This window comes from Melanotaenia boesemani, chromosome 23 (genome assembly GCF_017639745.1).
Source record: "Melanotaenia boesemani isolate fMelBoe1 chromosome 23, fMelBoe1.pri, whole genome shotgun sequence".
NCBI lineage: Eukaryota > Metazoa > Chordata > Actinopteri > Atheriniformes > Melanotaeniidae > Melanotaenia > Melanotaenia boesemani.
In genome coordinates this window covers 15874954-15892199 of record NC_055704.1, presented here as the reverse complement: position 1 = coordinate 15892199, position 17246 = coordinate 15874954, and the positions used below count along the sequence as shown (strand labels likewise).

Genomic DNA, 17246 nt, shown 5'->3' with positions numbered 1-17246 from the left:
AGTAACTGGACTTTTCTTTGACTCCTTTCCACCTTCCCAAACATGAAATCCCCCATCTCTGCCTTTTACATGTTTTACATATTAACTAGAATAACAAAAACTCCACTCCTTTCTTTCTGTGGTTCTTCATGTATTTACTTTTGATTTAAAACATCAAAATCTGACTGCTGCTCTTCACATGTTTATTTTAGTTACCTGTTGGCCACAGTACACACAGTATAAACCAGTCAGTCAGGGAAAAAGTTGAATGTCTAACTTGACAATCACATCAGCTTGCTTTTTTTAAAACTTTTTTTCATTGTTTTTCTAATATATACCTGACATATGTGTTTTAAAAAATCATATGAGGAGTTGATATACATCAGACTGATCTTGATAATGTGCTTTTAAATGGTACCTGTGGACATTTCAGTGGATTTGGTTGAACCAGTGTAAGTGAGAGATCCAAGAAGTTTTTGCTTCATCAGTATTTGTTATCTTAGCCTGACTATCTCTGTTGCATATATAAATAACTGTGAGAGCCTCACTTGTACAGGCAGCTTTGGAAATCAGGCCAAAACAGAAGATCGTATTTTCTAATTTTGCTTAGTGCCTGTAGTAAAGATCATGTACAGCAAGTTGCAAAAAGGCACACTTATGTAAAGCTTGATAGTTATCTTAACTACTCCTCCTGATTCCTTTCTGACCAAATACCACCCAATCCCATGAGCTTTGCATACAGCAGTGATAAAGAAAGGCACTAAACTGAACTATCTGTATTTCCATGTCTACTTGCACCCACTAGCACTTAGATAAAAAGCAGTATCAGCTTGTTTTAGTTTACTAGATTTAATGCAAGTAAGAGCAATTATACAAGTAGGATGTTCAAACACAAGTTACCCAGCAGTAAAACAACACTTGCTAATATCATACATACTCTTTTTAATGACAACATATGAAAAAAACTATTCATAGTGTGCATTTGCAAGAGTTAAAATAACCCCAACTTTGTTAATGTGCTTGGTAATTTCCTACAGACCCACCTAGACTTGTGTTTGTAAAACCTTGCTTTAATCTTTTCAACCTCATTTATTTTTTTTCCATCATTGTGGTTAAAGCTTACATGTACCTTGCTAAGAGTATGAGACCTCATAATATCTTTAATTTGCCTGTTCCAAGCTGTGGCAATGTTAAAAGTTTTCCACAACAATGCAAATATTATGTTAGTACTGAGCCCATATGGTGTTTGCTACAGTCAGTCTTTTAGTTTAGCATATTAGCATGCAGCTCTTTGGCTGTTAGCTTGGTATAGTTAAGACCAATAGGATTTTTTCCATTAAAACAAAATAAATAAAAATGGTACAGTATGGCATGGCTGCGCTTAGTTTTGGTATTAGGTACTGAGGTATTTTAATAACTTTGCTTTGCTTTACAAATATCTTAACGTAGGCCAGATTCCTAGTTAAGAGACGTATTGGAAAGAGATGCTAGCTAATGTTGGAAAATGTTGTTATAGATGTACTTCATTCACACACACATTTATATTTCTACTTTTAGGTTTTAAAATAAAGAAAAACATAAAACTTTTGCAGAAAGAGGACAGACAGACTTTCTTCTATGTGGTGTAGATATTTGTGGAAAATAACGTAGAAAAAAGCCCATTATACCATTCAAAATATCATATAGAAATACCGTAGAATACCATACAAAATTTAACCAATTTAGTTTTGCTGTTTGATTTTTCTCTTGCTGGAACTTTGGCAGAGTCAGCTAGCGCTGCTAGTGATTGTTCTCCTGCCATACCTTCCACCTTGGCGGTCCTTTTTTTCTCCATCTGTTTGCCTAAGCATTGGCTCAACAAACACCATTGTGCCTAGGAGAAATCCACATGTCTTGTTTGACAGCTCACTGCCATGTGTACCCAGTCAGATCTGTGCTTTGTAATCTAAGGCTGATGCTCAATGCACAGGCCTGTCTGTGTGCTGAGAGGCAGCTGCAGAGGGAGGACGGGTGATGCAGAGAAATAAACGCTGCCAGAAAACGACAGCTGGATATCGGGTAAATGTACAGGTTTATACTGCATCACTGGCAGCATTAAAGGATGTTTTGTTCCATTGATTGCCGTTATTTACCTGAGCTTGGGTAATAGGAGTAAAGATTTGGACCTTTAAAACTAATTACATCTGCATGATGCTATGGTTTTATAATGTAGCTCTCCAACACCCACTGCGGCTGCAAGCTTTTGTTAAAGCTTAGCATTTCTTTTTCACCTATGTAAGCTGGTTTATCAGTTTCTCACCTTCAGTTAAAACCTATCTCATCAGTCATGCTCATGCTATTTGGAGTGCAATATGGAAAAAGAGAACAGAAGTGACATAAAGACAACTTAAATGTTGTGAGATCCCTTATGAACATTGCAAGCCTTTCCTCAAGCTTGCAGCAGCTTGTCCTCTTACACGTTGTTAGTGCCAAACCACAGTAACAATAAAAGGATTACAAACTGATCCACTGTGTACAGGGAGGGGTGTAGAGAACATCAGCAGAATATGAATATGATGACAGCCTGTTGTTGTCAGAGGACTGAAAGAAGGTGAGGCCAGGCGCTGTGTTGTCAGAAATATCATATGCACAAGCACAGACACTAAATCTCTGCTGCATACAAGCGAATATATTACCAGTCCTGTGTTTAGATCAAAGTCAGCGCAGCTGAGCTAAATCTATCACGTACATCATTGTTTTGTTTTTAAGCTGATGAGAGAACGTCTGGTGTTGGGTCACTTACACACCCAAGGGTGTGAAAAGGAATTCAGATCTTATACCGATATGAAACACCATGTAGGAAAGCTGCATCATCAGTGGAATCCTGTCAGATGGGATGCCATCCTATTTTAGGAAAAAACAGGATGAGCAGGGTAAAGGCCAAAATACTTTCAGCAAATACATTAGTACAGACACAAGTAGTTGTTCAAACAACAAAAAGATGCTAAATCCAGCTCCAAAAAAGTTGGGAAATTCTTTGAATGTAATGCAAACTTTACTCTGATTGTGGCATAACGGTTTCTTATACAGAGCTGCCTTATGGCTCTAAGGTCATGCTTATCTAACAGGGCTTTTGGTCACAATATTGTTCTCTGTAGATGCTGAAGGACTAAAGTTCATTGCAATCAATTTTCTGACAGCTTGTCACAAAGTAGTGAACCATGACTCTTTCCAACTGTGAAAGACCCGTGTAAAGGCCATGCTGCTTTCTGAAACAGCCATTCTTTACTGAACCAGGTTTGCAGCAAGTTCAAATTCTATCATTAGCAAGCAGTCTTGTCAGATCTGGCCTTAAAGAGTACCTGAAACTGTCATCATTAATTTGCTGTATTGCGGGGCTGTTAACTGTTATTTTCATTATTGATTAATCTGCCCATTATTTTCTTGATTAACTGTTTAATCAATAACATGTTTGTGAGAAGGGGTCTTTATGATTCACTACAAATGTTTAGCCTTGTCTAGACAACAGTTCAGAATGTCATTGTCTGCTAGTTTTTGGTTCTGTTTGGTTTAGTTCCTTTCAGATTTCTTATATGTTGTAGATGTCATGTCATTTCCTCAGTCTGTTCTCTGCTTTTTAGTTTGGCTGTCTCCTCAGTATTAATCTTCTTCCATTTTGTAGACTTCATCTCTTTATGCACTGAGTAGTGTTTCCTTCCTGGACTTCTGTTAATGATAGCCTCACTTGTGCCTTTTTAATCTCCCAATATATAATATGCCTGGTTTCTTTGTTGCCTGCCAGTCCATTGTAGTCCTTGTTGTTGCTTTTTTCATGTTGTTATCCGATTCTGATAGACTTATCGGCCAGTCAATTATTCATCTGTTTTCAATTCAGTTTCATGTTTGAACTTATTACTTTGATAATCATGCCTTGGCATAATCCTTTGTTTGTTTATTAGATAATATCTTCATTTGATTCACCCACCTACCTCCTGCCTGTGGTACTGACACAGAACCTAAATATGTTCTGTGTACTTTCATGTATAATGAATCAAGCCCTTGTAAATAAAAATTCACATGTAGATTTTGTCAGTGAATTACAGCAACATTGCATCTTGGAAACATCTAGGTCAGGACTAATAGGCCTCTTCCACTGTGCAGGATTCACACAAGGCTTCAAGCTTTTGTACACCAAAAGGCAAAGATCTGCTCTACTTTTTCCCGAGTTTTTGTGTCTCCCAGAATGAACAACAGCTCCCTTTCAAAGCCATGCTCTTAAATTACAGGGTAGGATTTCTGCCTAAACAGCTGAATCTGACTGACCTCCTAAACACCTTTACATCAGCACAAAACATTTCTTTGTTCCATTATTCTCAGAAATAATTATCAACTATAGACCAGTGGCAAAATGCATCATTTCTAGTTAACGGTTAAGTGGAAAGGCTACTATTTAAAGAAATGCGCCCACCATTTAAGACTGTCACATGCAAGCTCCCCACATGTATGTGTGTAAATCATGGAGGTCTGGATTCAGACATACTTAAAATAATTTGTGCAAAATCAGATCATAGGCTGACCTAACTTCTGTGGAAATTCGTCAAGACAATGCAAGCTCCTGCTGAGACGACAGATGTTCTCCTCCAAGACCTGAATCAGGGCATCAGTCGATCCCTGGACAGTATGCGGTGCAACGTGGCAGCAGTGGATGGAATGAGGCATGATATCCCAGAGGTGTTCAGTTGGATTTAGATCTAGGGAGCAGCCAGGCCAGTCCATAGCATCGATGTCTTTGTCATACTGTGACACATGATGTGCCATCCTGGATGAGCTGCACTACCTGAGCAACTTCTTTGGGTTGCAGACACCACCTCATGTTACCTCTAGTGGCGAGGACACTGGCAAAATGCAAAAGTGACCAAAAATCAGCCAAAAAGGATGAAGACAGAGGAATGGTCTGTGGCCAACACCTGCAGGACCATTCCTTTATAGGGGTTGTCTTGCTAACTGCCTCTGACGTCCACCTGTTGTCTGTTACACTTGTACAAGAGCAGGTGAAAATGATTCACAATCAATATTACTTCCTAACTGGACAGATTGATTTCCCAGAAGTGTGACTGACATACAGTATGTACTACTGGGTAAATGGATGCAACCTATTACAAATATCCCAACTTGAAAAGGTTGGCAACCAGTGTTGTGCATTAAGCAAAAATATGCAAACTGAGACTGGCCCTGCAGGAAAAACCCCCCTTTGCATTTCCGATGTTAATCCTTCTCATGTGGTTTCAGTAGAAACCAGTGGCACCCTGATCCCTGAGGATTTGGATTTTTCTGGCTCAGTATGGAAAGGTACAAACAGTGCCAGAGCTAAAGATTATGTTCACACTCAGGGCAAAGCCACTCAATGCCATTGCCAGAATCTGAGGTCCAGAGTTACACATGGCAGGGTTAGTGAGCCATCGTTTGTTTCTCTGCATCCTGGTTTCACATGACTGCATGTTAGAGCGTGACCCAGTTCCCATGGCAGTAAACTTGAGCCACTTTTGAGGAGACTGAATTGATACCTGAATCATTGTTCTCAATGATGTCAGTGAAAAAATAAGAGTTAGTCAGTTTGCACTTCCATTTATTTCTGACCTTAAGACCAGCTTTGTCAAAGAAGTAAATGCAGGCAGAAGAGAAACACATTTCAACACATAAGTAGCCCCCCAAAAAGTTAGGAAGCACTAAAAGCACTGTCGAATGTGTGCAACCTTGAGACCTCAGGCAATGCTGCATATGAAATGTCACACCACCTTAATTAATGTAGCCAATGAGCTTGGAAAACCTTTGAACACAGTCCACCGTTCCATCTAGAGAACATGACCACAAACTGTCTCTAAGTGTGAAAATAATAATGAAATTATGTAAAAAAAATTTAATAAATTAAAAAAGAAGTCTAAATATGCACAGCTATCTAAAGAATGTCTAAGACATTGACAACTTATCTTTCAACAAATATAAATATCTGACTATTAAAGCTCCCCAGAAAAGCTGCTAACAAAATAGAATGAGTTCAGTTTTTGAAACATTACATGCAGTCATTCAAAACTAGGCTAAAGTGATTCATACATAGTGTATATATATATATACATATATATATATATGTATATATATATGAAATGTGACAAAAACCTCATTAAATATAGTGTATCGTAGTTACATCATATTTTCAGTGTATGGTAAAAAGAGTTGCTCCTTTAAATTCTGTGTCAGACTATTCTAAACCCAAAATGTGCAACTCATTTGTTCTCAACTCCAGAAATGCAGTAACTGGAGCAAGACATCATAATACTCTAAATGACACTAGCCTTCCCTATCAGAGTTCTCAGGTATCAGCACTGTTTTGCAGCAACAAAACAACATTAAAATGCTCGCCGCCACATACAGAACAAGTTCCAGACAGTTGAAAATAAAACCTTTTCCCTCAGTTCCTGAAAAGCTGACTTTTTTTCAGATAACAGGCCTCTTGGGTTCGCAGTAACACACTGAGCCCTGTGGTATGAATAGGCAGCATACACTGGCTCACAACCAGTACTAAGATCCTTTTCAAGCACAAAGAAAAGTATGTCAGAGCAGAGCAGAGAGGATCTGCCTTGTACAGCCGAGGGCTTAGCATGTAGCTTAGGGACTGCACTGGTCTAAAAAGTAGGGAGTTTGTGTGTGGGTCTCTGTTCTGTGTGTGCGTGGTGATGGGATTAGGTGTTTATGCCTCTCAGAGTGTGTGGCAGGGTTATTGGAGCAGTGTAAGAATGCGGGAATGTCAGCTATTGTTTGCACTTTCTTCCCCAACACATTGAACTGACTTGTTGAGGTTTCGTCTGACCAAATTGCCAAAGAAAGAAAGAAAAAATTCAGCATTGCTTCTTCTGATGCATTCAGTAATGTGTTTTTGTCTTTGATAGCAGTACATTTGCTTATTAGGTTGTAAGATTTTATACATTTTTCATATTTAGGGATTTGCAACAGCTTAACATAACATATAAAAGCAAAAGATGCTAGATATTCAGATGTATTCCTCTGAGTGTTTTAGCAAAATCGAGAACAAGTTTGAATATGTAAGAAAATCTGAAATTGTATGATCGATTATCTAAATCCTTCAACTGTTAACTCCTGACTTCACGCTGTCACTATCAACATGCAGCCTTTTACCAGTCATAATCTACTTTTGCTTATCTATGTACACTTGCATGAAGCAATTTTTTAAAATGTTTGAACAGCGTCTTTAAAACACCCTGTCAGTACAGCTTGGTGATAAGTGTTATCAGTGTAACATGCTGCACAAGAGAAATAAGTGCAAAGCGTTTTCACTGCAGGGCTTTGCTTTCCACAACTACACGTACATCCAAGGAGAACACACTTAAATCAACAGCAGAAGAAATAAACGTCCTCATTGAGCTGATATTTAAAGATAATTAAAGATGATTTGCAGTGACTAATTCTTCTTTCTCAGTGTTTTTACTAAAGTAACTTACTCTGCAGTGGAAAAAGCTCATTGTGCATGCATAGGTGCAGATTTGCCATGCAATCCTCATTATTCCACCTGAGATTACAGAGATATATGTGTTTATATACTATAAGTCATGTCTTCATCACAGTGTACATGATATTGCATCTTTATTGTTCAGCCTTATTGCAAATTGTCTTTAAAATGTGATAGTAAAGACATTGAAATAATAACATATTGATATGACAACATTAAATTTAGAATGATTTCTCGCTTTAAAATGAAATTAAAGTCTCAAGAAGGTCTTGAGAACTGGTTCAGAGGAATCAGGTCATAAGCCACTAGTCATCAAAAAATAAGTTAGTTTTAACAAATGTGTGGTAAAGTGATTAAATTTAGTGAAAGGAATAGAAATGCCACCCCTGGTACCATTAAACTTTTCACTTTTGACATTGCCATTGTTAACAAATGCCACATTTGGACTCTGCATTCAGGAATCACAATTGGATTTGAACTTAAAGCTAGAAAGCCTCCTTGTGTGCTCATCTACTTCTTTAAAATTATAGTAATTTACCATAGTCCATTATATATTCTACTTTAACTCCAACAATCAGTTTGGGAGAGAATTGATGATATTTTTCAAATTGTACAATTAAAGATCTTCATTCTTTATTTCTTCCCCCTGTTTACTGGAATAAAGCCATTACCCACATACCCATAAGTCTTCTTCCTATTTGTCAAAATATGAATATCGATAGCCATAAAGTTACTCATGCCTGAATGGCGTATCCTGTTTATTTTAGAAAGAAATGAAACCCTATTCTCTCACAATCCCTGGAGAGGAATAATATGTCATGCCTCCCTACCATCCATTTACCAGCTGAAAAACGTCTGTATGGGATCCAGCTGAAGAGATTGGTTAAACTCATAGTAAGCTTTCTTTTTGTACAAAAATGCACTTTAAAGTTTGTTCTGTGTGTATTTATTTATTGTAAAATGGGATTTATAGATTTAGATAGCAATGAGTCAAAGGAAATTCCTGGTCAGATCTAGTTGAGAATATGAAGCAATTTTTAGTTTTTGATGATCCATGTTCTTTTTATGCTAGACTTTATCTGCCACTAACAATTAGGAAATGACATATTTCCCCATGGACATCCCCATCCCACCAATAAGCTGCCTTTCAAGGAATTAGCACGGATTTAAATTCTTTGTAGTAGCTCCTAAAGCCAGCTGACCTACCTCTAATCACTACCAGGAGGTACCATGTCACACTGAGCCCAGCAAGTACTGATGACCAAACTATTCAAACGCTGCAACATTTTCATCCCAAAGTCTTTTTAAACAAGCAGAGTGAATCATGTTCCTGTGGGAAATATGAACAAAAAGAAGCAATTCCTATAAACACTCACAAGCTCACTTGGGATTAGACCTTGCTATTGAATTCACTCTTTATGAAAGGAAGCTGCCATTCTGAGTTTATTTTAACATCCCATGCCTTTATACATGAATGGACAAAGATTTAAAAGGACGCTCACATTTTACTAATTTTTGCTTACTTTTTGGCAGCAAAACTGATGGAGAACACACTGATCTATGGTTGCATGTGCACTAACAAGTTAGCAAAACTATCTATAAAGATTATTGTAGCCACCTTGACATCAGATTATGTTAAATAAATGGATGATATTGTTTTGGAGTACTACTTGGCATTTCATTGCTTCCATCTTAGTTATCATGAGCCAGAAATGACTATGTGTAAGAGTGAAATAATGTAGCTTAAATGTTATCAGCTAATGCTAGCATTAGCTTAATCAGAATGTTTACCCCTGATAAAAACCTGAGATGCATGCAGTGTGCTTTAGAATGCTAAAATGTCAAATAATATTAATAATAATTAAATAAATTCCCCTTAAACAAAAAGCAAAACAAAAACAATGTCAACTCTGAATGGCTTTTTAATGAGTCTAAATGTCAGTTAAGCCACCCTTACACCCTAAACTTGCTGATTTTGTACTATGATAGATACTTTATAACATAATTATTATTAGAATGACCACTAGCACACTAATATGAACATAAAACATATTTAGTGTTTCATGAAGGACATTTGTGCTTTTGAATGGTCATTGTTTTGGAACCAGAAATGTTTTAGAGCTTCTCCATGCAATTCTGTCATAACATAGCGCTTTAAGGGACAAACACACTGGCTTCACTTTAGACAATAGTTACCATCTTTATGTAAAGCCTTTACATGTTAGCAAACCTTTTTACAACAACAGATTAACATTAGCATTCACTGGGACGTGTGCATGTAGCTGCTAACATTCATTTCACAACTGTTATTTCAATCCCAGCTCCGCAGGGAAATATCTGCTTCTTCAGCAGCTAAATGCTTCACTTTCTTAACCAGCTGTTCACTTTAGTCATTATAGGTGTAGGACAGAAGCACACACAGGAATAATCAGAGCTAACTCACCAAAGCAGTTGCTTGTAACATTTGGAAATAGAGGCAGTTAAAGCAACGTAGTCAAAGTGATTAGCAGAAAATTATAGACAGCAGATTTGATGCTTTATAGGACACTGCGGAGTTGTGTAATTGGTGGCATTTTAATACAAAGAAATACAGATCATTTACTGCAACTTATATCATTTTAACTGCCAACAAATTATGTCCTCCAACTGTGGTCACTGTGCAGTCCATGCAAGTAAATAATTTACTCATTGTTCTTCCAGCACACAGCCATACCGTTCAAGTGTGTGAAATAGTGGCTGTACGCAAGACAGAAGATGAGGACGACACACAGACCAGGAGGCATCAGAAAAAGACAAACCACCTCTCCCAGCTGTATCCCTGTGCATTCACAGGTACAAAATTAAACCTTTATATCCTACTGTACACTACAAGTTTGAGAATACATGCTTGAATTGCTAGATTGTCTTTTTGAGAAATAGATGTTGCATCTTTTGTTTAAATACCATATCACAGTAACATTTTTTGGTATGTGTGCCAAGCCTGTGTGTTTTGCTCCACCAGTCATGTCTGACACAAATGCAGTCTGCTCCAAAGTTATAAAAAAATGCAGTCCCTCACAGTTTAGCATGCCAGTGACATTGGGGTTAATGTTCGACTTTGAACTATTAAATTAAATCCAAACAAGATCGGATTTACATGATTTGTCACAGGCAATTGTTAAAACTTAGCTCACTGATGTGTTTACTGGCATTAGAGTAAATTATGTTTGCCTCGGTCTGTGGAAACTGTTCTTCAGAGGGGTGTCCCATCACTTATATTCTGATTATGTAAACTTTTCCATTTTACTTCCTTACTGACTGTCTCTCTGCCCACCGCAGTGGAAACATGACGATACTCTAAGTAATTTGGACTGAACCCCCTCTATGAAAAAAATGTAGTGATCATATGAGTGAGCTTAGTGAGTGAATCTGCTGTCAAAGTTTAACTGACTTCCTGCTCATTTCCTACACATTCACATATCTGATTGACCAAAGCGGTAAAAATAAAACCAGGGTTAGTTTTCAGTGTTGTAGAAAGACAGGAAAGCACTGAAAATAGCAGATGAGAACAGTTAAATTGACTGAAAGACCAAAAGAATCATCACCAATCTGTAGGTCACAAACTATCATAGACTCCAGTGATTCCTATCTCAGAAGGTACTTTTAGATTATGGGTTGCACATTACCTCATGATATGATTGGAAGACATTATCAGCAGCTTTATTCAGACCTGATGCTGTTATCACCAGATAAGGAATTCTCTGGTTTTGATAATATCTTCTCACTGCAGACAATCTGCTATTTGTGGAAAAGCTATGAGCTATGTGGGGCTAAGTGGTTAGAGTGCTTTATTTTGTCTTTTTACAGTTTCCTATGTGAGGAGGACCAGGCGACACCGGTGGCGGTGTAGTGATGTCACCTTTCTCTGTTCCAGCCAGGAACTCTGTGAGCAGTGGATCCAAGTTACAAATGAGCAGCTTTCATTACTCAGTATGTGTTCTCTAATGATGTTCTTTATCATATATGATGAACGTAATCAGATCCCTAGCTTTCTAAGTAATATTTTAGAAATGTTTGAACATTAAATGCTAAACATTTAGACTTGAAATTTAAAATGTTTTTTTTTTTCAAACTTGTAATGACAAACAGTGAAAAGAAAATCCTAAAATAATCCAACAGTTATTGCTAAATAAGTTAGTTGCTAGTTTAAAAAAGTACACATTTTAATACATTGTCTTGTATGTTTAAACTGAGAGGTTGTTGGTTTTTTTAAGGTTTTTAAATTTATTCTTTCGGTGGATGATAGATCCAGATCCAGACTACAGGCAGGTCAGTTTAGCTTTTTAGAGAGCTGATATAAAGTGGTTTTACACTGACTTGCATAAATCAACTTTGAAGCCAGAGATTGTAGCATGATTACTGAACCTGGTAAAATGGTTATTTCCTTTCCACGTCAGCGTTTTAATTCACATTTGTGACTGCAGCTATCTGCAATGTTCACTAATAATGGCTTTCAGAAGTGATTGTGAGTCCATACATGTCTGGTTTTAATGCAGTACCACCTGAGAACCTAGAGTCTACAACCATTCAAATTAGGCTGTGCCCTAACCCTAAAACCTAAATTTAAACTTGAACGTAATCCTAAACCTAAGGACTATTTGTATATTGCTGGGCATTAATATCATCTCATGACAATGTTTTTAGTTATTTTTGTGTCAAAAGGTTACATTTACAATGTGTTTAGTAACTAAATGTAGTAAAGCTATTAAGTTATACAACAGATAATGAATTGGGGCAATGGTTCACTTGTGGGTAGTTACACATTTATATAATAGGAGGCACCATGAAAGTGAATGAAAAGGTGAATGAGAAACACATTGTAAAGCTCTTTATAGAACCTAAATAAGGTTTAAAAAAGTGCTGCATATTTAATAAAAACACTGCAAAAATATAGTATATTGTCCATAGAAACCAGTTTATTTTGTTAGAAGTATTTCATCCACACTTTCCTCGGGATAGTCCACAGGTGCACCTAGAAAGAGGTCATCTTCTGTATTTGTCTTGTAAACAGCACGTCCTAGGACATTTACACAGACACCATAGATCCAGTTTAATGAAACATAAAGAACAGCAAACAAAAAGCATTAGTAGAGATTTAGTATAGAGACTTGGACATGCAGCTAAACAGGACATTGTATTATCATTTCAGTCCATTTTATTGTCTAAATGTGCTCTGAGGAACTTGCCCATCTGTGTACATGTTTACAAATTAAATAGTCATGAAGATGTAACGCTATCAGTTATTACTGGTGAACCACTATTAAGCGGCCATGTGGTTAGGTTGTACAGGATTTACTGTGTCAAATGTGGAAATAAGAGTGGAAGGTGGGTTTAAACCATTTGAAACGGTCCTCTTGGTTCCATTTAGCTTGGCAGGATGAATCAATCCCAGAAAATTAACCTCATTCATTGAGAAGATGAAGTCTGTGTATCTTTAATAGTGTAAGTCTTCTCTGCAATAAACCTTTACATCAACAATTGACAATCAATTTATGTAATCTAATGGAACTTTTGTCTTATTGCCAAACATTATGGAGCCCTATTTTTCTTTGTGCTCATTTAACACTTGATCCCAATCTGTTCATTTACAGTTTGAGGAACTGCTGGATCTCAGTTTGTCTGGAGCGCAGTCTTCCACAACAGCAATAAACAAGCCATTTAGTATTCTCCATCGCAGCACTCTGTTGGTTTATCACCAAATGATGCAGTACTTCTATTGCCTCAACCTCCTCCTACAGTCATTGGACACACCATTTATTTTTCAAGCGACATGTTTTGGGAACCAATCAAGTTGGCTGTGCATTTTTAAAAGTTTCTACTTAATGAAAACTTCATCTAACTGTTGTCGATTACACATTTGTTTAAAAAGGGGGGGAAAAAAAGAAAAAGTAAACACATATTTAATGACCATCGTTCACTTTGCAGCCAGCCGACCAAAGAGCCTGCTGGTGTACATCAATCCATACGGGGGGAAGCGGCGCGGGAAGCATATTTACGAGCAGAAGGTGGCCCCAGTGTTTCGGCAAGCTGGCATCTTCACCGATGTAATTGGTGGGTCCTTATCAGTAGTATTCCACAACATTTAAATAAAAAATGAGCCTTGAAGGCCAACATATAGATCTCTGCTGCCATCGTGCCTTCTCAGAGGGACTGAAGAGGCTTGCGAGGATATGATTTTATTTATGGTGCCATTAATCATGCCACCACCTTAATGGAACCTCTGATACTTGATAAGCTTGGGTATCCAAACACATCTATTATTCAATAAGTGTTTGCTACAGCTACACATAGTCTGGGGTATTGATGGTCCATCAGAGTGAAAACTATTCACTCTGGGCTTCCTAAAGCTGCTATGAATTGCAGGGTTGTATTTGTGTTGCTATTACAGACCTGGTAAACACATTTACTGTTAAAATATTGCATTTATTTTTTCAGTCTGGGGGTTCATTTTGTTTGCTAGTATACACTAGCTGGAATAACTGTTGTGTGTTGGCTTTGGGGAAAAAACATTCTTTCCCTTGTCTTGCTTTTCTAAAGGACTTTAATACTGTGTTTGTTCTCCCAGTTCAACCACAGTCCAGTTATTTTTTTGTGTATGTTTTCCTTTTTATTGTAGTTGATCTAATGCTTGCCATGTAATTGGTTTCCACAGTTACTGAACATGCCAATCATGCCAGAGACCACTTGAAAATGGAAGCTAATATAGACAATTATGATGGGTGAGTACCTCAGCAAGGTTACAGCCACTTTCAACCTTTTAACACTCCCTCTTTCCTATAATATTTTGTTGGTCGGTTCATACTTTAGTAAAGCTGTTCAGTGGCTCAGTGAAGCTCTGTTGAGCTGTAATACTGTATGTAACCCCCTAAGTCTAAATAACTTTCCTTCTTAATGTAAATAACCTTTGTGAGTCTTGTCCAACAATTACAGAGCCCAAGAAGTAGGCTTTAGCAACATGGAGTTTTATACTTTATGATTTTTAAAAACTTTTTTTTGTGGTTTTAATTGTGCTTTGTTAGCTGGCTTTTTATTCCAGTCATTTTCACATGCTACATGCTAAGATTTGTGTTCTTAGAAACTACATAGCTTGTCTGTATTGTGCGCATCAGAATTCAATGAGGTCTCGCAATCCAAGTGCATCTTGGGGCCTGCATTTAGCCCTCAAAGTAGAGCAGGCGCATACAGATGAGGTTGCGGCTCCTCAGCTCAGCCAGTCCTGGTTCAATTTCTGGCTTAAAGATGCATTATCCCCCATTGCTCAATGAATACCCCAGACCCTCAATGTCACTTTTTAAAAAAGGACCTGAATTAGTTGGATTTGAAAGTGCACTACAACTGAAGTAGTTTTTTCTGCAACCTGCATAGAACCATCAAACACAGAGCTCAGACTAACTAAGTGAAATAGTGTTTAACATTACATTACCGTCATTTAGCAGACACTTCTATCCAACGCGACTTGGTTAGGCAGTAACGTTAAGGGTCTTGCCTAAGGACCCAACTGGAAGGTGTTAATATTTGTCCCCTGAGGGAATCAAACTCTGATGCTGCCAACTGAGCTATCCAACATCATCACTGGATTTTTATAGGATGCTTTGTGATGTTGTTGTAAGTTAGCCATTAAAAGTTTGACATAGCTAAGCATTGCAAATGTCATTTCTACCAGCTTAACTGCATTATTTTTTATGATATTACACAGAATCAACATCAGGCCTGATGACATTTAAGCAATTTTCACACCACAGACAAATCTGACTTTTTTGTGTATTTGTGTCCCATATCTGTTTTTTTATTTACAGTCTGAACAGCACAAATCTGACTTTTTCAGATCAAACCCAGTTTACTTATGTGCTACTAAATCAGATATATATCTGATGTTTGTAATGTAATGTAAAAAAAATGGACAAAAAAATATTATAGCATAATTTTGTTGGCTTTGATTCCACAACAATTTCAAAATGAAAACACTCACACTCATCTGCTGCATGCATATTTGCTTCTGTAAGCATCTGCTGGTGATGCCACATCTTTTTCTCTCACTTCAGGGACTGTTCACTCTGGAGTCTGATGGTAGTCAGATTTAATGTTTTTTTTACATATTTGAGGGAAAAATAATCTTAGGAAATGCTCTGTTTTCAGAATTATTAGTCAACACACAGAGCCAATAATCCAGATTTTCTTGTAACCTCTAAAGTGGTTTCTCTAGGTTTTATTAAGACTTTTTTTGTGGTTTTCTATGGCTGTCGATCACACAGTAATAGAAAACTAAAATATCTCAACATGAAAACACTAAGCTTAATATTTACAAGTAAAATTAGTTTTTGCTGGAGTACTGAAATATCTACATGTCATAATAATTTTGGTCTTATATAGCTCCCTCTGCTCTCCTGCAGTCCCTTACATTATTACAATGCATCAAAATCTAAAAAACTACTTACATAAATCAAAGTTATGTTTTTACCTCTGATTTTAAATTATGTGACATGGCAGTAGTGCAAGGGTAAAGGCAAACTTTAAGGGCTTTTTCTTTTTTCTTTCTTTCTGCTGAGTGCTCTTTTGTTTCCTATTCATTAGATATTTGCTACACCAGAAGCAGGATTGGGTTCCATTATGCTTTTAGTTTGCAGCTCATAGAATTTATAGATCCATTTTTATTGGCTTTGAGTTAGACCTAAGAAGCTGTAATGCTTAATGGTGACACAGCATGATTTTCTTATTTATTGTATGGTTTTACATCTACAATGTGTCATTATTGTCAAGGTTTCCTTGCTTTGTAGTTATTTTTTTTTAAATAATTTTGTTCTTTACTGCAAGCACATGCATATGTAACTCAGCTTATCATGACAGCCAGCCAGGGGACTAGCCATCAACTATCTTCAGGAACAAATCTGAAAACTCACAGCAGGTGTAATTTGTTGATTTCCTGTCTTTCCAGGGTGGTGTGTGTGGGTGGAGATGGGATGTTCAGTGAGATCCTACATGGGTTGGTTACAAGGACACAAACTGACCACAATGTAGACCAGAACCAACCAGATGCTGAGCTGGTGCCATGCTCTCTTCGCATAGGCATCATTCCTGCAGGTGGGATTTAGTGTCATTTTAAATTAACACGTTTCTTGAGTTTGGAGAAATCTTTGTTAGTAGTTTTTTATGGTTAATGGTGATGTAATGTATATAGTTTCTGTTCTTATTTCTTCAAAAAGCTTTAAGACATAATGACATTGTTGGAGCCATATTTGAAAGAGGCTTTTGAAGAGAAAATCAGTTTAGGTTTTGCTCACAGACAGATGATAAATTATGAAAAATGTTCTATTCTGACCGAATCTACTTATCCTATTTAATATGTTCTTTGTTAGCTTAAAACTGGCAGTGGCCGACACATTGTTAGTGTTTTAAAAAAAAATGCTTTTACTTTTTTTATGATGGCGGGCTTTTTTTTTTTTATCAAAAATCTTACTTAAAGCAGAGTAGAGGTGGATGATATGGCCAGCAACTAATATTGCAACATTTTTCCACCTTTATTGCGATACACAACATATCATTGTGTATCATTATGTAGTGTTTTGAAATCACTAAATGTTGAATTAAACATTATCATGCATAAAATGGCACCAGAAGAATGATTCAGGTAATAATATCCAGAATATATAAATATAAATATATAATGATTTCAGAACCTGTCTGCAGTAGAACTTATGGAGGCTTTGGCTAGCTAGCTTGGAAATCCTAG

General features: G+C 37.0%; 1 protein-coding gene across 1 annotated transcript in view; it reads left to right on the top strand.

Annotated features, from left to right (window-relative positions):
* Positions 1-17246, top strand: part of cerk (ceramide kinase) — a 41212-nt gene that overhangs the window by 1664 nt on the left and 22302 nt on the right. Inside the window, exons 2-6 of the mRNA XM_041978072.1 lie at positions 10181-10312; positions 11327-11449; positions 13445-13570; positions 14172-14238; positions 16452-16597. Of these exons, the coding sequence (XP_041834006.1) occupies positions 10181-10312; positions 11327-11449; positions 13445-13570; positions 14172-14238; positions 16452-16597 (594 nt within the window). The remainder of the gene's footprint in view (positions 1-10180; positions 10313-11326; positions 11450-13444; positions 13571-14171; positions 14239-16451; positions 16598-17246) is intronic.